The 23,021-nt window shown below is 34.0% G+C and overlaps 1 protein-coding gene across 1 annotated transcript in view; it reads right to left on the bottom strand.

Annotated features, from left to right (window-relative positions):
- The window catches only part of LOC130221649 (tubulin-specific chaperone D-like), a 69,312-nt gene that overhangs the window by 5,766 nt on the left and 40,525 nt on the right, over nt 1-23,021 (bottom strand). The window contains 15 exon segments of the mRNA XM_056454210.1: nt 5,562-5,700; nt 7,383-7,541; nt 9,801-9,884; nt 11,168-11,308; nt 11,497-11,588; nt 13,835-13,953; nt 18,706-18,787; nt 18,874-18,950; nt 19,053-19,115; nt 21,398-21,429; nt 21,518-21,540; nt 21,619-21,679; nt 21,752-21,869; nt 22,527-22,600; nt 22,682-22,762. Coding sequence (XP_056310185.1) covers nt 5,562-5,700; nt 7,383-7,541; nt 9,801-9,884; nt 11,168-11,308; nt 11,497-11,588; nt 13,835-13,953; nt 18,706-18,787; nt 18,874-18,950; nt 19,053-19,115; nt 21,398-21,429; nt 21,518-21,540; nt 21,619-21,679; nt 21,752-21,869; nt 22,527-22,600; nt 22,682-22,762 — 1,345 coding nt within the window.

Here is a 23,021-nt window from a genome sequence, read left to right as displayed (position 1 = left end):
AATGACCTTTTTTATTTCAAAGCCATGACACCATATGATCATGCATTCATAATTGTTGCTGGTTTTCACTGTTGGAAGAGGAAAAATCCAATTCTTACTGTTGTGGATCATCAGCTGTGGAGCAACTGTTTGCACATTTATCTTGATATGTCTGAGAAAATCGAAATAAGCAGCTCAGCTCTCAGTGTATTTCTGCACACACACTTTAATCTGCTGTTTTACTTCATAGAACTCCATATTCAAGCCAAAAACTTTTTTTGTAATTGTCTAATGCTGCCAATTGATGATCAACAGTAAAAATTACACATTTGACCTCTTCCCAAAAAGAAAAACCACCAGAATGAAGAACGCATGATTATATGCTGTCATGGCTTTGCAATCAAAAATGTCATAATAATGGAAGTCAATGAGGCAAAAAACAGCCACGAACATAAGGAAAGGGTAGTACATTTGAACAGTACACAAGGGTTAATCCAGATTTGGAACAAACAATCATAAACAGTATGTATGGCGTAATGCATGAGACAACAAGTTCCTCTATTTTCACTAAGAAAAAAGGAAATAATCAGCAGAGAAAGCAGCACTTTCTCTCCCATCTAAAACATCTATCCATAACAAAAGCTTCTCTAATAGTGGTGTATTAATATGTGTGCAGGGTCAGATGGAGGCTGATTATGTACTGTATGCTATCAACTGCGCTGTGCGGCCCAGAGGGAGCTGAGCTTCACAGAGAAGCTCCATCATTCAGCATCGAGTCTGTGAGAACCGCTCATTTATCCAGCAGTTTTGGCACCGAGAGATCATACGGTTTTAGGCTGAAGGTGAGAGCGTGACCTCTGCTGTGGCTCCAATCAAAGGAGAGAGAGGAGGAAAGCTCCACCGACTCATTTATAGGTCCAACTGGCAGATGAGTTGACATTTTACTATGCTCAAAGCTCCCGTTAAAAGCCCCTACATTGTTGTTCTTCTTCATCAACAAACAGTTGAGGCTATAAATAACTAAATGGCTTTAAATTACAGTCAAGGGTGAAGTCCCAGCAGCAATTGGAGCAAAGGCATGGAGCCTAAAATGCTTAGTAGGTTAAACCAAGATACATTTTAAAACTTTTTTATATACAGTTATACAAACAGTACTTTTTTTTTTTCATTTCTTTACCATCTCTCAAACCATAAAGACATTTTAGTTGTGGCTTCAACTTTAACCAAAAAAAAAAAAGTCTTTATATTATGGAGAAAACAGTAATCAAAATGTAGTTTTGCTTTAAACATCGGTGCGTGAGAAAATATGTCAATATCACATCATTATGTGTAGTGTTAGCAGGGCTGGGTGATATGGCAAAAATGCAATCTCTATAGTTATTTAGCGGCGGCCAAAACTTCGGTACATCTCTAATATCAACACACTTTCAGATTCCCATTGTTGCACAATTCTGCGGTGTGATTGGCTCTTAGATCAATATAGACTAAAAAAAAAGTCCAGAGCTTATTGTTGTTATTGACAAACTTGATCACAATTCGATATAATATCTTTAATCGGCCCAGCTCTAAGTGCTGGATTAATTTTTGATATTTATATATTTTAAAAGAGAATCAACTTTATTCATGAGATTCAAAGCTGAATTTTCATCATTACGCCAGTCTTCAGTGACACACGATCCTTCAGAAACTATTACAATATGATGCATTGCTGTGTTATTATGAGCCGTTATTAAATAATGATTATTACAATTAGTGCTGATTTTTTGGGCTTGTTTCAAAGTTTAATGAAAACATTTTACTTTTAGAATTATTTGATAAAGTTCAAAATAATAGCTTTTTTATTTCCAATGTTTTTTTCTTTTTTTTTTTTTACATTCTAAATGTATTTATTTATATTATTCAGTTTCTGTACCTAAAACTACTGTAAGACAGCTGAAAAGCTCATATTTATGATTTGTTGATACAGTGCTTCCTAATTCAAATAAAAGTATCAATTAATAAAGAATAATATAATTAATGTAAACTGTAATGTAATGAAAAATATATTCATTATTAATAAATTACCTAAAATTAATATATCCAAGCTAGAGAGCTTCAGTCAGCATCCTTGATATTAAATTATGAATTCCATATTTGCAAAACTAACATTTTATATGAACTATTATTAATGAATGAATAACAAATCAAATTCGAATCAAAACCAAATAAATAAGAATCAAATTGCTAAACTGATTGCAACATCCAGCCACAAATATCTAGATGTGTGTTTATCCATTTGATATATTTATTCAGTGTTTTAAAAAATTATTAATATTATTATTTTGGGGGTTTAATTTCTAGATAGGAGTTTGCATGTTCCCCCTGTGTTCGCGTGGGTTTCCCTTCGGGTGCTCCGGTTTCCCCCACAGTTCAAAGACATGTGCTGTAGATGAATTGGGTAAGCTAAATTCTCCATAGTGTATGTGCTGGTCATCCAGATTAGGGGTAAAATGTTGGACTAACAACTCAACCTCATAAAAACTAGATGCTACGAAACACCAATATGGTGCGGCTAAATATTAACTTCGATATAAAAAATGGCCCTGGGAGTAAGCGAGTAAACCATAGATAGACACAACCAGTGTTACCATCGCCAAACATGTAATGTGATGAAGAATTTGATTCAAATTTTAATAATATTTAAGAATTTTACTGCTCTTTCTGTATTTTGATCAAAAACTTGCAGTCCTGGTGAGCATATACTGTAGTAAGAGACTTCTTTCAAAAACATGGAGAAAAACAAACAAACTCACCATCCACAAAGTTTTGAACGGTAGCAGAAAATTAACCTCAAACAAACAAAAAAAAAAAAAATACAGGAAGAAATCAGCATTCCAGAAAAAAGACAAAAGGGAAGGGAAAGATCAAGCGTATGAGCTGAAGATCCCTCCAGGGGCCCTCAGTCACCACCAAAAGCATGAGCACATGCGTGAAGGGACACTGTGCCAACAGCACTCGCTCACTTCCAGCTAAATTTGTTTTGAGTGAATGCCGGGCTCGCTGGAGGAGCTGTGGTTTTCGCGTCTGAGCCGTTTACACCCTGTGCACTTTGAGGCCAGGACGGGCACAGGCTCACATTTGTGGCAGCATTTCAGTTTATTCAAACGCATGTCAGACATTTTCTAAAAAACACCAGAGCATTTCAACACCAGCTTATTTTTCAAAACCCAAAATGACAGACCACTTTTGTGTTGCAATTCTTGAAAATCTGAAATGAAGCAATGCAAAGTAAAGCTACACGGTCTAATAGTCTCAATTTCCCTGAAAGTATTCAAACTCTTGACCGCGCTCACCATAGGCAGACTCTCTGGAGGATAGAGCGGCGACGGCTCCCTCTGTTGGTCACTGCTGGGTCTTTTATCACCATGCAATTTCTTGTAATTGATCAATTGCTGCTGCCTCGTTGTTTTGCCACATACTGTATGATTATTCTGATTGATGGTTATGCCGTAAAATTATTTTAATGACATTTTTGTGTATGTATATATCATTCATACCCCAGGCATGTCAGCAACAATAGCTTTTATCATTACTTAAACAGTGTAAGTTTAAAAAAAAATTACAAAAAAAGGCCTAAAAATAGTCAACATGCAAAAATATACATATATACATAAAATAAATGAAATATAAACGGTAATTTATCTTATATGATAAAAATATATAATATAATTCATTTCTTTTTTCATATTTTTGCAAGAAAAAAAATTGCAAATTCAAGAAAAACCTTCAAACATTTATTGAATAAAAACATTTTCTATTACAGTATTGTTTTGTTATGGACATTTGCTTAAAAAATGTTTTACACAAGAGATTTTTGCATGAATGCCAAATTAGTTTAGATTCTCCTTTCAATAAATATAAGTCTTGACCAATTTGGCATCTTGTACAACATATGTGTATATATATGTTGTACAAGATGTCAAATTGGTCAAGACTCATATTTATTGAAAGGAGAATCTAAACTAATTTGGCATTTATATTCAAAATGAGTGCATGTTTTTACCCAGAGCAATATTGGATTTATTAAATGTGTGTGCGTGTAAAAAAATATAATTTGCACAAAGAAATGATGGGGTTCTTCTTTAAAGAAGTTGTTACTACCCCGATAAGAGCATCATTATGAGCCTTTTACGTTACAAATTGTGAATTAAACGATGGATCTGAGACAGAGAAACTACGGGTTTTGGGAAACACTCGTCACTACATTGTTCTTTTCCCAAACAATGCATTGTACTATGATATTTCAGCTGCGAGTTATGTCATCACTTGGTTAAGCCTTTAAATGTCACTCTAAGCTGTATAGAAGTGTCTTGATAAATATTATTTACTATCATCATGGCAAAATAAAAATAAATCAGTTATTAGAAATGAGTTTTTAAAACTATTGTGTTTAGAAATGTGTTGAAAAAAATCTTCTCTCTGTTAAACAGAAATTAGGGAAAAAAAGAAACGATGGCCAGAAAGTGCTAGTTTGTTCTATAAATTGTTCAAATATCTATGTCTATAATGCAGCAAGACCACAGACTGTAGTGTACAACATTTTTAAAAAAAATCACTTTATAGTGTGATATGACTTTATGACTATATGAAAAGAATCATAAATGAATATTTTCTCAATTCAACTGAGTAGCGGCTTGGGCCTGGAAACAGTATTCCATACGTCACCACTTAAAAAGCGGATTTGCTAAATAAAAAGTAAATACAGTTTCTTCCTTGATTTGTTTTACTAATGTATTAAATAATTACTTACAAATAGTGGAATATATAAATGTTCACTGTCGTTCATATGCTTGTTTGAAAGACTGAATAAACCTATCAAGCTAAATAAATTGATATTCTAAAATACAACAACGACAAAAAAGTGTTTTATATTCTGTGCATTTAAATATTAACAAAAGTAAAATCTCATTTTTTAACGAACCACTTAAAGGAACGCTCCGCTTTTATTTGTTTTAATTTAAGAAAGGGTGATTTTACAAGTTTCCTAGAGTTACACCGTTGACTTGAATCATTTGTGAATCCATTCAGCTGATTCGTTGTTTTGGCGGGGTGAATTTTAGCTTAGCTTAGCATAATTAATTGAATCAAATTAGACCATTAGCATTTCTTTCAAAAACTTAAAAGAGTTTTAATACTTTTCCTATATAAAGTTCAAGCTCATGCATAATGGTCCTTGCATAATGGTCCCAGAAAACTAAGCTAAGGCATTTATTTTATAAATAAACAATAAAAATATAAAAATTATGTAAATAATGCAAATTTGTAACTTTTTCCATCTGTCTTATTACACAGTGTATTCTGTACAGATATTACATGTACAGAAGACTCAAGCTTTCAATAGGAAAACCATCAAAACTATTTTACATTTATTCAACGAAATGCTAATGGTATAATCCAATTTATTAATTATGCTAAGTTAAAAGTGACCCTGCCAGAACAACAAATCAGCTTAATGGATTTAAAAATGGTTCAAGTCAACTGTTTCTTTAAGCAAAAAAGAGGCCACTGTGTTTTAATGGTTGTGTTTATGTGGTGTGACCTACTGTAGATTCGGTGAGGCCTCCCACAGACACGCAGAGACCCAGAAGCGTGTGGTACTGGTACTGAGGAAGGCGCAGCAGCTGTGTGATGTGAGGGAAGGCCTGCGATGCTGCGTTCCAGTTCAGGGAGTTTCCAGTCTCTCTAAAGTACATTAAAATACACCAGGTCAAAGATAATTAATCAAGCGACTGGACTGAGACATTGCTTTAACTACGTGTCAAATTGTAAGCAATGAAAATATCTGCTTTCCTGAAACTTCAAGCAAAAGTGCACCTCCCAAATTTAATTACATTATGTAAGTAGTGTCAATGGCTGACACATTCAGTCAGCTGCACGCATGGAAACAGACATGTGGTAAATGCTTGTCTCTCTCTATTTGAGGTGAGTCTGGCCTGTGAAATCAATCAGTTTCATTTTTATAATTTTTTTTAAGCTCAACTTGAGGCGATTGGTTGCACGTACGTGTGGACTGTCCAATGGCATTTTTTTTTTTACCTGATTTATTTTCTATTTCATATTTTCAATTTCAAACATGTGGCAAAAACAAAAAAACAAAACAAGTGACAAATTGTTTTTAAAAAAATGCTATTTAAAATTTGCATTTATAATGCATTTAAAGTGATTTAATAACATCTTTTTTTTTACCATTTTATCAATGAGCGTTTTAAAACATGAATTAAATAAACAGTTATAAAATTGCCTATTTATTTACACATTTAAAAATATTTTTAAAATCGACTGTTTTATTAAATGACATTTAAAAACACAATTTAATAAATAAATTTAAATATGCCTATTTATTTGTCCATTTAAAGATATTTATATACATTTTTATGCTTCATTTATTGAATTAACAGTTTGATTTATGGCACTTCTGGTCCTCTATACTTTATTGAATGCACTAGAGCAAACCATTTTTGTTGCTTTTTTTCTGAAACAGGTGAACAAACAGAAGTATAACTAATTTTCCGATCCATAGTCATAGAGATGTAGTATTTAAAATTGTTATTTCTACTTTTAATAACACTTAATAGTAACCACAGTTCTGTCATGAGAACTCATGAGGGATTAATGAATATGAATCTGGCAATGTTGGTTTGTTTGGTCTTTGCGAATAGTTCTGCTATGCTGCTGCTGCTGCTTTAATTATTGCGGCAGTAGTAAATCTATACACAGGTGGAGCTAGGGTGGAGGAGGGTGTCTGAAAACTTGCTTCAGATTAATAAAGCATATGATAGTGAGGTATTTAAATGTTCAAGCTCATTGGCTGCTAAGGCGACATCAACTTAACACATAATCCATGTAGTTGATTATGTGGTGGAAAGAAAAGTGAATAAGAATACCAGCCCTTTATATCAGTTTCATGACAGATCTTTGTATTGTTTTTTTTATTTTTAGGTTTACAGTACGGTCTGTTATAATACAGACCTTCAACACTTCAAGGTAAAATGAGGGATAGTTTGTACTGTACTGTACTGTGCAATTAAGAATTTAAATCTAACTAAACAAATGTTTGTTTTTATTATGACCATTGGCAAAATCTTAAAAAGCAGAGCCATATATATTCAGTCATTCATTTTCCTTCGGCTTAGTCCATTATTTATCAGGGGTCACCACAGCAGAATGAACCGCTAACTATTCAAGCATATGTTTTACGCAGCGGATGCCCTTCACACCACAACCCAGCACTGGGAAAGCCATTTATAATATACAACATGATTTAATTAAAGCAAATAGTAAAAATAATAGACATAGCAACTAATAAAACAATTTATATTGATCAGATTTCTCGAAACAAAACTTGTATTACGTGTATTACTTACGGAGGAAAGATGCTCAGTAGCTCCTCGCGGTGGGGAATGTGAGGTACTGCAGGATCTGTGCTATGGAGCAGACGCAGAAAAACGGTGCCAGCATGGGCCCGGTAGCGGTCGATCTTCTCTGCAGCCTGCTGGGCCAGGCAACACATCATGCGCAGGACACTACAGAGAACAGGGGAAATATCAGTCCTGTCAGAGCCATCTGCAGAGGTAACAAGATATAAAGTCAATCTTTGATACCTCTAGAATGTGCATTTGCAGTTTTGACTCAAAATACTGCACCGATCATTTGATGTAGCTTATCAAATGTGAAAAAAATAACATAAAATTAATCAATTGGGTGTCCCTTTAAAGGACCACGAAACCCCCCCAGGGTGTTTTCACACCTCTAGTTTGGAAAAAGTCAGGAAAGTGGTTGTGTCCAGCTCTGTTTAGGTGGGAGTGTCAGGGGAGGGAAAGAGGGAAGGTTTTGAATAAAAATGGGAGTTTGCATTTGGGAATGCGCTGATTTGTGACTGTGTTTACATGGACATCAATAATCGAATTACTTGCTGATTTTTTAATTTGTTGACTTTAACTTCAGTTTGGCACCTTTACTTTCATTCAGGAACATTTCATGCATGTCCCCAGTGTCAAACGAGATATTGAATGCAAGGAACTGCTGGAAGATTGCAGATTTAATGGAATTTTTGATACCGCACGGCGAATGGGAGTAAAAAAATTCTCTGCATCTCTCTGTAACTTAGATGCACTCGGTAGGTAGCATAAGAAAGCCGCATGTGTACAGACTATCCTGTCACAAAATGCGGTGAAAATTCTACACGACAGTAATCGTTTGATTAAGATGTTTACGTTTACACTTGGAGAGCAGCATTTACAGCGGATCTTTCAGTCCATAATATTGTAGTGAAATTAGCGTACTCTAAACTTAGTAACGAAATTATTTTGACTAAGGTATGTCTTTAAAAACTGAAAGAGTACTGCTGACGATACTAACTAACTTTTCCATCTGAATAAACAAACAAAGACTACTGATTGCTCACTTACCAAATCTGTAGAGACAGGACAATCAACACTACTGGAACCACGTCTTTCTTAAAAGCAGACGAGCGACAAATTGGGATTTCATTATTACAAGATGCGAAAAGCTCTCAGGTAAAAAATGTTCCGTACAAACGTATTTCTGTCGTGTGCACTGTAGTCCACGCGTGAGTCCAGCTGTGCTCTCATAGCAGGAAATGAAAACAAAACTTTCGTTGCAGCACATTTATAAACACAACACTGACGACCCATGTCTCCAAACAATTCTTCCACTTGTTTTGGCAACACAACGTGGCGTCTCTCTGCCGTCTGAACACTGTAGCAGGTAAAAACAGTCTTCAAAGCTATCATGCATATTAATGAAGTTGCACCGCATACACAATAGAGTGCGCTGATTGGTCTGGACCAAGCCTTTCTCATGAATTAATGCTGCAAACTCAGAGACATCACAGTGTACTCGCCGGTACAGACATCCACTCTCCACCCTGGAATATACGCAAGTATCTAATCACTGTTACGCAGCTTCAAAAATTTGTTTTCAAACCGGAAGAACGAATTTGCTCGAAATAATGCAAAAACAACCAATTTAAACTTTTTAGTGAAATATAAGTGTCCTAATAGTGTTTACAGCAGCGTGGGACACAAATATGACTGTCAACATCTCAAAAAATGTGTTATGGTGTTTCGTGACCCTTTAAATACAAATGAGCTGCAGCTTTCCAGAAGAGGACGGGGCCTTTACATGTTATTCTGACACTCTGGAAACAACAAAACAAGCAAGTCTCATTAAGTTAAGATGTCAGAAATTACAAGATTCAGATGTCTGTCTGTATTACTTCCATGTTTCAAACTGCAGCTGGGCAAAGTAGAAGAAGAGGTTAAAAATTCTAGATAGAACCTGGACTAACCCTTCGCTAAGCCACACCCAAAACCGCCACACACCAATTCTGGCTTAGCAACCGTAGCAACGCGCAGGAGGTCTGTCAAGCTTTCGAGCGAGGGAAACAAGTCAAATTGTTGTGCATAGGGATTGTTCAAATCTGATACCGGTATCCTAAAAGTTTGGACGGGGTGGTGGATTTTTTTCCCTTTCTAAATCCTTTTTTCCCTTTACAATACCAGAAGTTTTAAGAAAAGTAATTGCAAAATCAGTAATTTTAGAAAACAAACAAAAAAATCTAAACAAATAAAAATACATTTTAAAAATGTTCCACAAAATCCTGGAAGAATCCTGGTCGTATTTAAAAGTAGGCGGATTGTTGAACCTGGAAATTATCATTGTTAATGATTCACTGGGATTATAGTGGCTGTGTTTTTCTCATTAAAGACTGGTTGTAGGTTCCAGTAGGTCCCCTATGATGGCAACTGATATCAACTCACAGGTCAGAGGAGAGCAGCTCTGGAGCAGATGCCACCACCAGCAGGGTCACGTCCATGAGGCTGCTCATCGCTGCCGCTCGCACCCTGAAACATAGAGTCACACTGCCAAACTACTCCTAGACAACCGCACAATGGATGCTTCAAATATTTGTTGATGCTCTGTTAGTCATGAAGGCATTTAAGATTGTTGCACATGTTGCTTGTTGACATTTTCAGCATCATGCTGAGGGTTTGCTGTGCCTAAAGGCACTTGTGAGGAACGTCAGGAATGCATCACTCCTGGGGGCAGTAAGAGCAGCCGTAGATGTATTTTTAGGCAATATAATCTGCCATTTTTGGCAAAATTGTACATATGAAAAGTTCTGGCCAAACTGACTAAAACTAATCAGTCATATTGAAGTGAAACTTAAATATTAATTGTATTAAATATTGTGAATATCACACTCAATTTGTCACAGTGACTTATTACATAATGAGTATAAACGGGAAAATACAACCTACAAATAGTGAAAATATTAGCTATTTTTTAGTTTAAGTTTTCTAATATATTTAATGCATTAGCAGAGTAATGTTTTCCTTTATTTATTTTTAACATTTTTACGAAGTAGTAGCTCATTATTCGGAATAATAATAAGATTGATTATTATTATTATTAATATTATTATTATTATTAATAATAATAATAATAATAACAGTTATTATATTATTATTAATATTACTATTATTATTAACAACAACAACAACAACAACATTAATAATAATAATAATAACATAACTTTTACCATTATTATTATTATTATTATTATTATTATTATAAATCATAGTAGCATTATTATTATATTACCAATAATATTCATTATTATTATTATTATTATTATTATTAATAATAATAATAATAATAATAATAATAATAATAATAATAATAATGGCAATTATTATTAGTAGTAGTATTATTATATTAACAATAATAATATTCATAATTATTATTATCATTATTACTATTATGAACAATAATAACAACTACATTATTAATAATATTAATAATAAAAATTAATAATAATAAACAAATCAAAAGATGACATTTTTATTTTAATTGATGACAACACTGAGTTTCTCAGGTTTTATAGTTATGAATTTGTGTAAAATGTAATTTTCAAATTTAAAAATGTTGGAGCATTGTTTATTCTTTTCTTTTATATCATAACAAAAAAATACCATGTTTTCAGACTTATTTGTGTTAATTGTTGGACAAAACTAAAATGAAAACAATAATGAGGCATTTTAAGAGCATGTACTCAATCAACTTTATGCAGACTGTTACTGTGGTTTGTACACATGTGCACCTCCAAAAAGGCACTTAAGCTCACCAGGCTCCCACGTCTCCTCTGCTGTCCGTGCTGTAGTCGTTCATACAGCCCAGCAAGGCTTCATACACAAGTCTTATATTGTCCTCACACAAGACTTGGTCCGGCCTGCCTTGGGCACACACTCCTACAGCCACACACACCCTGAAAATACAAAAAAAAAAAAAAATTTCACAGGACATATGGACACGTAGCGCAAGATGGGACAAAGCAGTGAATGAGACATGAATTTCAGGTCCTGCAGGAAGCAGCAGGAGGCGTTGACCAGGCTGGCTCACGCTAAGCTCAGCCAGACTGGTTCTTCTTCTTCTTCAGAAGGTGGCGTTACTCACTGAGACATGGATGTGGCAGCATCCCTCCTGGCTTCTGTTAGACTCTCCCCTTTCTGAGCAACCCTACATGCCGCTTGGAGCCCAGACAGGATCTGGAGGACACGAATGACAACAATTAGGACATGATCACACACAGCTTTTTGAGTTGACAGTTTTTTTTTTTTCAGTTTTTTAGATAATAAATTATTTACTTGTTTATTTACTTAATAATTTATTTACTTAACTGTTTATTATTTTTTTACTTAATTATTTATTTAATTGTTTATTTTGTTTATTTACTGATTTATTGTTTATTTACTTATCTATTTATTTACTTGTTTACTTAATTATTTATTTACTTAACTATTTATTTACTTATTTACTTTTTTATTTGTTTAATTATTTACTTAATTATGTATTTACTTGTTTATTTGTTTATTTACTTATACATTTATTTACTTAACTGTTTATTTACTTTATTTTTTTTTAAACTATTTACCTAATTATTTACTAATTTATTTACTCATTTGCTTATTAAATTATTTACTTTGTTTATTTATTTACTGTTTATTTACCTTTTTGTTCATTCAATTATTTACTTCTTTATTATTTATTTATTTATCTGTTTATTTACTTACATAATTATTTAAATAATTGTTTATTTATTTACTTATTTTCTTACTCATTGATTTACTTATTTACTGATTTATTAATTTATATAATTGTTTACTTTACTGTTTATTTGCTTATGCATTTATTTATTTACTTATTTCTTCACATTGCTTCTTCTAAACTTTGGAATGATTTGCCTTTATCCATTAGATAGGCACCATCTTTTTTACATCGTTTTTATATCAAAAGTTAAAAAGTTCCTGTTTGACAAAGCTTCTAACACCTGAATGCCTTTTATTTAGAATTTTTCAGATTTTATCATGTAGAAGCTTCTTTCTTTTTACTCAATCTAGTTTATGGTTTTAGTTGTTGTTAAAGACATTAGTTTGTTTTTAATTGTACTATATGGACATACCACCATTGTCATTTTCAAAGTCAAATTTAAGCACTTTTTAAGCACTTTCCAGGTGCATTTGCATTTTTTCCCAGCACTTTTCAAGTGACGCAAAATAAATATTTACATACATACATACATATATATATATATACACACATGCATACACACACACACACACATATATATATATATATATATATATATATATATATATATATATATATATATATATATATATATATATATATATATATATATATATATATATACATGCATATATATGTATGTATGTATGTATATATATATATATATATATATATATATATATATATATATATATATATATATATATATATATATATATATATATGTGTATGTATGTATGTATGTATGTATGTATGTATGTATGTATGTATGTATGTGTATGTATGTATGTATGTGTATGTATGTATATATGTGTATATACGACATACTTCGTTTGCATTTCAATTTGCACATAATATAGCAATACATACAATACAGTATATAGTAATATACCTGTATATACATTTGTAAATTTTTACATTTTTAATCTACATTTACTTCTTATTTTAAAAAAATGTCTTTATTATCTGTGTTTTTGTCCTGTCACTGTCATTCTGTTACACCGTGAAAACATTTATCACGACAACCGATTCCTTGTAATTCCATCTAATAAACATACCGGTCAATAAAGCTCTTTTTGAATTTGATTAATCTTAAATTTATGTTTTTTTAAGTCAGAGACTACAGAATAAAAATTTTATGCAAAAGCAAAAATATATATTTATTTTATTTAAATAGTTAAGCATTAGTGTAAAAAATAATCAGAATTAAATAAACAAAATAAAAGTTTGTTTTGACATAATATATTAGTGTGTACTGTGTATATTTATTATATACATGCATATTATTATTATTATTATTATTATTATTATTATTATTATTATTATTATTATATAAATACACAAATGCATGCACATATTTGAGAAAATATTATTTATTTATATTTAGATATAAAATATATATGTACATGATACCAATTACATATAAATTACAAATTACAAGTTACAAAAATTGTTTTGTATTGTTTTGTTTCTATGTATGTGTGTGTCACATATATGTAATAAATATATAATACACAAACATATATTGCGTCAAAACAAACTTTTATTTTAGATGTGATTAATCATGATTAATGCCCAGCACTATTACCTATTTAGTAAGATAAATTCTAAATACAACACAATTACATTTTAACACATACTCAAACTCTAGTATGACTACAGCTTAAGTCTTGTCCTGTAAGCGTTCTAAGGGTCTGAATCTGACCTGCTGTAGTTTGCCGTGGATCATGAACGGAGGCAGTGAACCGAGGGCGAGAGCACAGCCACAGCGCGTCAAAACCTCTGGACTTTGCAGGGCTGAGAGGTACTGACTGACCAGCTCTTCTGTGAGTCCACAAATAGATAAAGACAAATGATAAATGGCAGAAAGCACATGGACACTTGAACACAACACCCATTAGTGCTTGTTTAACGTTTCATAATGTCAAAACCATAAGAGTCCTGATTTTACAAGACTGGATCAACATGACAATTCGCAACTGATGTAACTATTGATTTAGCGGCTAATTCATATTAATTTGTACAATCTTATTTTTACATTTTAGTACGATTTCCCAGTGATGGATTGCAGTTGGAAAAGCATCCGCTGCATAAAGATATGCTGGATAAATTGGCGTTTCATTCCGCTGTGGTGAGCCCAGATTAATAAAGGGACTAAGCTGAAAAGAAAATGAATGAATGAATGAATGAATGAATTGTTATCCTCCAATGAAGGGGTGGTTTAAGGGTGGAGTTTAAAGACAGGCCTCCTTTTAAAAGTCGTATGCTTGCATACTATTCATTCATACATTATTTTCTTTTCGGCTTAGTCCCTTTAATAATCTGGGGTCGCCACAGCGCCAACTTATCCAACATATGTTTTACACAGCGGATCCCCTTCCAGCTGCAATCCATCTCTGGGAAACATCCATACACACTCATTCACACACATACACTGTGGACAATTTAGCTTACCCAATTCACCTGTACCGCATGTCTTTAGACTGTGGGAGAAACCGGAGCACCCGGAGGAAACCCATGTGAACACAATGAGAACATGCAAACTCCACACAGAAAGGCCAACTGACCCAGCCGAGGCTCAAACCAGCGACCTTCTTGCTGTGAGGCAACAGCACTACCTACTGTGTCACCGCGTCGCCTGCTTACATACTAATTAAATTAAATTAAATGTTATGAATTTAAATAAATTAGCCACTTTTCAGACAATGAGTAAAATAGTTACACTCAGAACCACAAGACAGATTAATGATGTGTTATGGAAGAAAAAAATATATATTTTATTGCAATTTTTCTTTAATATTTATTTTATTTTATTTGTAGACTGTATGTATGATGAGTTTAACTGTTTAGGTAGCCTTTATAACTAATACTGTAAAGAAATGAGGAGAAAAGGGACTTTATATGACCTTAAAACTGCACTTTTCTGCTAAATTATAGCCTAGGGCTGCCGCAGTGAGGAAATGTATCTTGTGGTAAATCTGGATGGTTCAATAGCATGACATGCAGTATTCCTGCAAAACACCCACGCATATAAAGTTTTCACATTGCATGTATAGCTCTGGTGTCAAGTTATGCAATACATATTTTAATTGACAGTGAGACTCGCTATAGAACATTTTTATTTAGACTACTGTTAAATCCTGAAAACAACAACAGAACAAAATAATATCATACTTGATTACTTACTAACTCCCAGGGCCGTTTATATTAAAGTTGATAATCAGCCGCACCATGTTGGTGTTTCATTCATTCATTCATTTTCTTTTTGGCTTAGTCCGTTTATTAATCTGGCCACAGCGGAACGACCCACCAACTTATCCAACATATGTTTTACGAAGTGGATGCCCTTCCAGCCGCAACCCAACACTGGGAAACACCCACACACTCATGCGCACACCGACATACACTACACAATTTCGCTTTTTCAATTCACCTATAGCGCATGTCTTTGGACTGTAGGGGGAAACCAGAACACCCGGAGAAAACCCAGGCAAATATGGGGAGAACATGTCAATGTCAGAGAAATACCAACTGACCCAGACGGGGCTCGAACCACATGTTGGTGTTTCGTAACATCTAATTTTCACGAGGTGGGTTGTTAGCCCAACGCTCAACCTCCAACCTGGAGGACCAGGACAATACACACATATACTACGAACAATTTAGCTTACCCAATTCACCTATAGCGCATGTCTTTGAACTGTGAGGAAAACCAAAGCACCTGGAGGAAAGCCACGTGAATATGGGGAGAACAAGTTCGACACAGAAATGCCAACTGACCAAGCTGGGCTCGAACCAGCACCTTTATGCTGTGAGGCGACAGCGCTACCCACTGCACCGCCCCAAATATTGGATATATTTTTTGCTAATGATTAAATAAATACAATTATATAATATAAAATCATATATAAAAATATATCTCCAGGCACACAGTAAATGCATGCATAGAAACACACTGCACTGCCGTAGCCGTTTAACATAGCTTACTGCAAAAAAAATCTTTGCTTACTTAGATTTGTTGTCTTGTTTTTAGTTCAAATTTCCAAAGACCTATGAATTAAGAAGCATTTTTATAGATGAGCAAAAATATTGTCTTGTTCTGATATTGTGAGTTTTTCCTTAAAACAAACAAAATAATCTACCATGGGTCAAGCAAAGTAACCTTATCTCAAGGATGCTTTGCTTACCTCACTAGCAGATTATTTTACTTGTTTTAAAGAAATGCTCATTTATATTTGGCATATTGATGGCTCTAGATTTAAGAATTTTTAGATATTTGGACTAGAAATAAGACAAAAAAATAAGAAAATATATAAAAAGTGAGAAAATATTGTTCTACAGTACTGAAATGACCCTATATGTTTTCAAAAAAAAAAAAAAAAAAAAAAACTAGTAATAACCTTTTGCAGTCATTTTCATTTCAATATATTTGTACAATCAAATTTGATATATGTTACTAATAAATAATCAGCAATAAGTCTAATAAATAAATAGCACTAAGTCAAATATATATAGTAATATATAAATAGTAATGAGTCTAATTATATATATAATTATATATATATATATATATATATATATATATATATATATATATATATATATATATATATATATATATATATATATATATGAGCAATATCACACGAGTAGCAGTGTGATGTGGCTGTATATCGGCACTGGTGGGAGGCGTGTGTTGGCACGAGGTTGCAGGCCAAGTGCCTTAGCGTCCCACCAGTGTCTACAGTATATATAGCCACATCGCACTGCTACAGGTGTGATATTACGTTAATACAACAGTTCAATGGAAAAATCGTGTGTATAAAAAGAAAATCAAACAGTTTGAGAGTTGCAAAACCCTTTTGTAAGAGGAACTACTTTCTCTCGCCATTCATTCACATCTGCAGCTGACGTAAGAAGCCGTTACTAATTCACTAACGTCATTTTAGAGCTATTTTAATGATTCTTTAGTGTAATGTCTAAAGTGATGACAGGAGATTTTGCTCACATTTTAAGATTATAAGGCTAAACTGCATGAAATGCCATCAATCTACAGAGATATCTCCCAGTATTTCTCTGTTGCAATCGGGAGATCACAATATTACTATGGTATAATTACAGCACTATAACATACAAAAGAAAGAGCTCGACTTAAAAAGTCATTTAACGTTACCTGCTTAAAAATGATTTGATCAGCTGCAGTTTGAAATTACGCTGGTGTTCTCTTAGGGCTTATTATGCGTCTTTTCTCGCCATCTTGTGGATGAACATAGTCAACCACCTTAGCTCAAAGACAGGTTAATGGCTGCCAACAGGCTGTCTCTCAGAAATTATTCATATTTAAAATAGGCACTATCCTTATAAATAAACTGCATGTTTGCAATCTAAACAACTACATTCTCGATTAGCCTCAAAAGTACATTATGTTGCCCAAAAGCAGCAATATTTGTCAAACTGTAGAGCGTCCTCTGCTTGTTGCTGTATGTGGGCGGAGTAATACACAAGGGTAAAAGGTTAAGAGGCTGGACAAGTGCTGTTACTGTCAGAATATCGCATAGCTATCAGCCAATCAGATTCAAGAACCAGACAGAACTGTTGTATGTTTATATATCCCTGCACACAGTAAAATAATGCATACCCATTAATAAATGTGGTATAAGCACAGCTAGTGTTTTTCAGCCAATGATAAACTTATGGTGAAAACTTAATGACTATTTTCAATTTCATAAGGTTCCTTTTGCAGCATCGATGTTGTAATGTAATCACAACACATTTAAGTATAAAAGAGATGAAAAACTGTGCAACCACGAGCACCATCAGGATCAGCAGGTAAGCACAGAAACTCCATTAAAAATACTGGGGTGAAATAAACTGTCATATTTTAAAGATATGGCGGGGGGAACAGAATTTAATATAGTGCATCTTGCCTGGTCTGAGACCCACTTTATATCATATATCTATTAGGCAGAGAAAATTTAATAATGGAAAAAAACTGTTCACCGGAAGCACTAAGGCTGGCTAGCTGAAATGAAAAGTCCATACCCCATTCTTATCATTTTGGTTCAAGTCATTTTAATAGAAATGACTTCGGCCACACAGCCTGTACTTAAAATTCCAATGCACAAATTGTGCTTTTGCCAGATCTCTTGAAGTAGATACTCTGTGTAACAGTGGCTGAAGGCATTTACTGTAAGCCCATTATAACATGTATGTATCTGACAGATTTCACAAAGGCTTCAGCTATTATTAACTGTCCCCTGGTTCCGGCCTCAGTTGTCCTTTTTGCTCACTGACTTTTTTTGTTTTGGCACAAGAGTGTGTGCCATTGCTTCAGTATCAGATACAAAAAAAAGCACCAACAACTCTTGTAATTATTATTAATTTATTTAACCTTCAGTGTGCAATAATTTAGTGTTAAAATGAGGGTTTTGTGGTTGATTTCATTCCTCTGCGGTTAGTTTGTCAAAATTGTGATTGTAAAAGCCATATTGTAGAATATAAGTTTGGACCTGACTGGAAATGCATTTTAATTATACCTTTTTCATTGATTAATTTAATTAAAGTTGTTTCCTGTACCTTGCATTTTCACGTCCGCTACTCCAGGTTCAACCTGATAATACTGCCAACACAACGCTGCCAATGCCGAGACTGCGGCATCCTTCAGAAAACACATATATTATTCAACATCACATCCAATCTGTACAGCTGTAAGCCCTTCTCTGTGTGTTTGTTTTGGGACTGTACCTGAATGGCCCGTCTGACTCCGCTGGAGAACAGGTGAAGGTTCTTCAAGCTGTCATCAATCAGCCACTGCCAACCAGCTGCGAGAAATCAGAACACTCATTACATAACTGCGTCAAATCAATCAACAACACCACAAATCCATTAAAGCATCACTCCTTGTGCAGATGTAGAGCACTCACTGATAACTGGCTCATCTTTGAAAGGCATCTTAGAGAGTGAGAGCTTTTCAATGAGGCTACACACTGAAAAAAAAAAAAGACAATATCAGATAAGGATGTGAAAAGCTCTGTTGCTTTATAAAGTTCTGAGAAATCTGCAATGTCTTAAAGATGTTCACATGAATTCAAAATGTACAATTTAGTTTGCTAGCTCACACTGTTATTCTTAAAGGTAAAGTAAAGTGCTTTAAAATGTGCATTTTTATTCGATGTTTGATGTAACCTCAACCGAAACACAAAGAGAGGGTGGAAAATAGTGTAGCTCCTCCCCTTCAAAAAAAAAAAAAAACTGCCAATAGGGTTTTGTGTTTATCACCGCTCTGCCAGTGAGAGTGGTTGAGCTCAAGTGCATCAAATAAAAAGCAAATGAGAAGGGGGTATTGAAGGGGGTGTATAAATATTTTTTGTTGTCCAGCGTCCCAGCGTCAGCGCATTCAGAAGTAACAGTTTGTTGGCAAAAGCCTCAAAACGCCACTTTGACTGAATGGATTAAAAAAATTGTTTAAATGTGTTTAACTCAAGTAGACCCATAAGAGTCCTTTTCCAAAAAAGGTGGATTTAAATATTTGTAAACTAGGAATGGATTATTAGATTATCTGACATATTTGCATGAGCAAAATCTTCAGTGGTGAGTGAGAAGTACTGTGAAAATGGTACATAAACACTGTTTTGTTTATAGTTTGTATGTGTGCAGCACTAAGGAAAGGTACTTCCTCTTATGCAGGCACAGAACGGAGATTCTCATTTCAGTTAAATGTCGTCAGTTTGGTGTGCTCACACACACAGCTTTTTCGGTCCAGATGGAACAAGACACAGTCGACAGGAGTCAAGAGTCAGTTTTAACCACTGCTAGTTCTTCAACCTCAGCTTGGTGTGTCCTGGGCTTTAAACTACTTTTTTCCTGACTATCAATTCAAACTGGTTCTGTCATAAACTTCTTATTATACTTTAAACAACATAAAGTTGAATGGTATAATTTAGCAAAATAATGACAATAGTCAATGAGAAAAAAGCAACACTAATTTGCACTGATGCTATTTTTTAAACTAAAACAGAAACCCAAAAAACCGCATGGGCCAAGATTCCCACATAAATTAGTCAAGTTTGGTGAAGGGAAAATCATGGTTTGGGGTTACATTCAGTATGGGGGCATATGAGAGATTTGCAGAGTAGATGGCAACATCCACAGCCTGAGGCATCAAGACATTTGTGCTGCCCATTACATTACAAACCACAGGAGAGGGCAAATTCTTCAGCAGGATAGCGCTCCTTCTCATACTTCAGCCTCCACATCAAAGTTCCTCAAAGCAAAGGTCAAGGTGCTCCAGGATTGGCCAGCCCAGTCACCAGACATGAACATTATTGAGCATGTCTGGGGTAAGATGGAGGAGGCATTGAAGATGAATCCAAAGAATCTTGATGAACTCTGGGAATCCTGCAAGAATGCTTTCTTTGCCATTCAAGATAAGTTATTTGAGTCATTGCAGAGATGTATGGATGCAGTTCTCCAAGCTCATGAGAGTCATACACAATACTCATTCTTTTTCCACTGCACCATGACTTTATATTCTATACTGTACATCCTTTCTGTTAAGTGACAAGACTTTTGTCTGAGCAAAGTCAGATCTTACTGTCATAACGAAATAATTAAAAATCAAGGCATGATCATATTTTATTATGGTAAAATAAGTGTAATCTAGAGGTTTTTGCCTTTCAGATTAGCCACTTCTGATGCCAAACAATCAACCAGAAGTCAAGTTATTATTTGTTGTTTCTAAAACTTGGATAGGTGACAAGACTTGTCAGGTAGTGTTTGATGTTTTATCATCAAAATATTCCTACACAAGTCACAAATAGGTTTTTCTTTCCCTTTCAAAAAATATGAGTGTAAGTATTGAGTATCTTACATGAACAACCTGATCATGATTATTTTAAAATTGTCATTGTCAAATAGTTATTTTTAGGTGAACTATCCCTTTTAATTGGTGAATAATCTGGGAACACATCATCTCCATCCATGTACTAATTCTATGGCCATGATGCAAATGTATACATCAGATTACTCATCTTCAGACTTTTTTTTTTTTTTTTTAATAACTATTCAAAACCTGCGGTGCATTAAATATGCAAATACAAAAACTGAATGCAAACCAGTCATGAAAAATTAGTGGTTATGTGCTTAAGATTTTTACGATAAGAAAAAAAAGATCTGACAGCGAGTGAATTCGCAGTAACTTTGCATTTATGGGTGAACTGATCCATTAAACATACATTCAATACACCAAAATCTATTTAATTTGTCTTACCAGCTGGTCTCATAAGCTCTCCACCAAATCCCCTAGGGTAAAAAAAGACATCAGTTGTGAACTACAGACAAATAAATGCTCTGAAAAGCTTTGATGTCAAGCACTGAAGCAAGTGCATACCTGTACTGCTTTCTGTCAGAGAGCTGAAGAGAAAATATGGAGGATTAGTAACCATAACCTGCTTTAATTAATAATTGCAGAAAACAACACAAGAAACTGACCTTCTGATGAATATCTTTAAGGCCTTGGATAGTGTCAGAGGACATGAGGTCAGTCACTGACCTACAAAGAAAGGAAGATTACATAAAACACAATCAGGAAAAGGAAAGGTGTTTAACAGAAAGCGGGTGTAACCTGTTGTTTTGGGCTGCGAGCTTATAGAGAGCATGAGTGATCTCAGCGCAGGCCAAAATCGCACCATGACGGCTGTGCAAATCCATCCCTGTGGCCATGGGCAGCAGCTGGGGTAAAACTGAAACCAAAAACATAAATCAATTATAGTGATTTTAAGCTATATTTATTATTTACACATCTGCAATTTACTGAATCAAATCAATGCGCATGTAAACAGTATTTTTCTAACCACAGTATTTCTTTAAACCACTTATAAATGGACTTTAATGCAAGACATTGAGATATGACATTCAACATTGGAAGGAAAAAACTAAGAAATAAATATAAAAATAATAATAAACAAATATATGAAGAATTGTATTAATCAATTTGTATAATAATGAATAACTACAATAAAAATTTATACAGAAAAGTAAAGAATTGTTATCCTGTCACAATATCCACACACAGCCAATGTAACATCCAAATTCATATATACTATAAACAAGCCCCATTGATTATTTATTTTCCACAGGAACATAGGATGAAAGTTCTTAAAGAAGTACAATATGAGATGGCTAAACTTTTTTTGGTGCTATTGGATTAATCTTGACTTGACTAATTGTAAAATCTCCCTTCGGAGAGGGAAGGACTGATTCATCCCCCAGTAACATTCATCTCTAACAATTTTGTCTATATATTTTTTAAATGTAACTATTGTTTGAGGCATCTGACAAAAAAACACGTTAGGGAGTTGGGTTTGCTGTGTGTTTACAGTCATATGAAGGTTTCTCACCAGTGTTGGCCATGTATTCAGGGGCCTGGATTGTTAGATTGTGCAATGCTTTCGTGGCAAGCTCTCTGATCACCCTGATGGATGTAAATACAGCCTCAGTTAGAAATGTAAAACTGCATAACTGTTGTAAAACAGTACACATGCTGAATACTTACCCATCCCAGTGATTGACTTTCATAGCCACCAAGTGGTCAATTAAGGGTTTGGTGTATTCCTCAAAACCAGCAATGTACACACTGGAGAAAGAGAAAAACAGCTGTGGATTAGTACTAAATTATACTTTTTTTCTAATATCTGACTGTCAGAACTTTAGTTTTTGTTCTTTACATTTCATTTTAAATGTCATGTCAGCTTCTCTGGCTATATTCATGGAGAGACTCAGGTTTAGGTAAAGGGCTGGGCGATAAAATGGTATCGATATTTATTGACGGTACACCATTATCAATAACCGTTTAAAAAAGTTGGGTATGAATCGATATAGTTTCATTAAAATTA

Source organism: Danio aesculapii, chromosome 3 (assembly GCF_903798145.1).
Source record: "Danio aesculapii chromosome 3, fDanAes4.1, whole genome shotgun sequence".
In the NCBI taxonomy this organism is placed as follows: Eukaryota; Metazoa; Chordata; class Actinopteri; order Cypriniformes; family Danionidae; genus Danio; species Danio aesculapii.
This window is presented reverse-complemented; position numbering and strand designations above follow the sequence as displayed.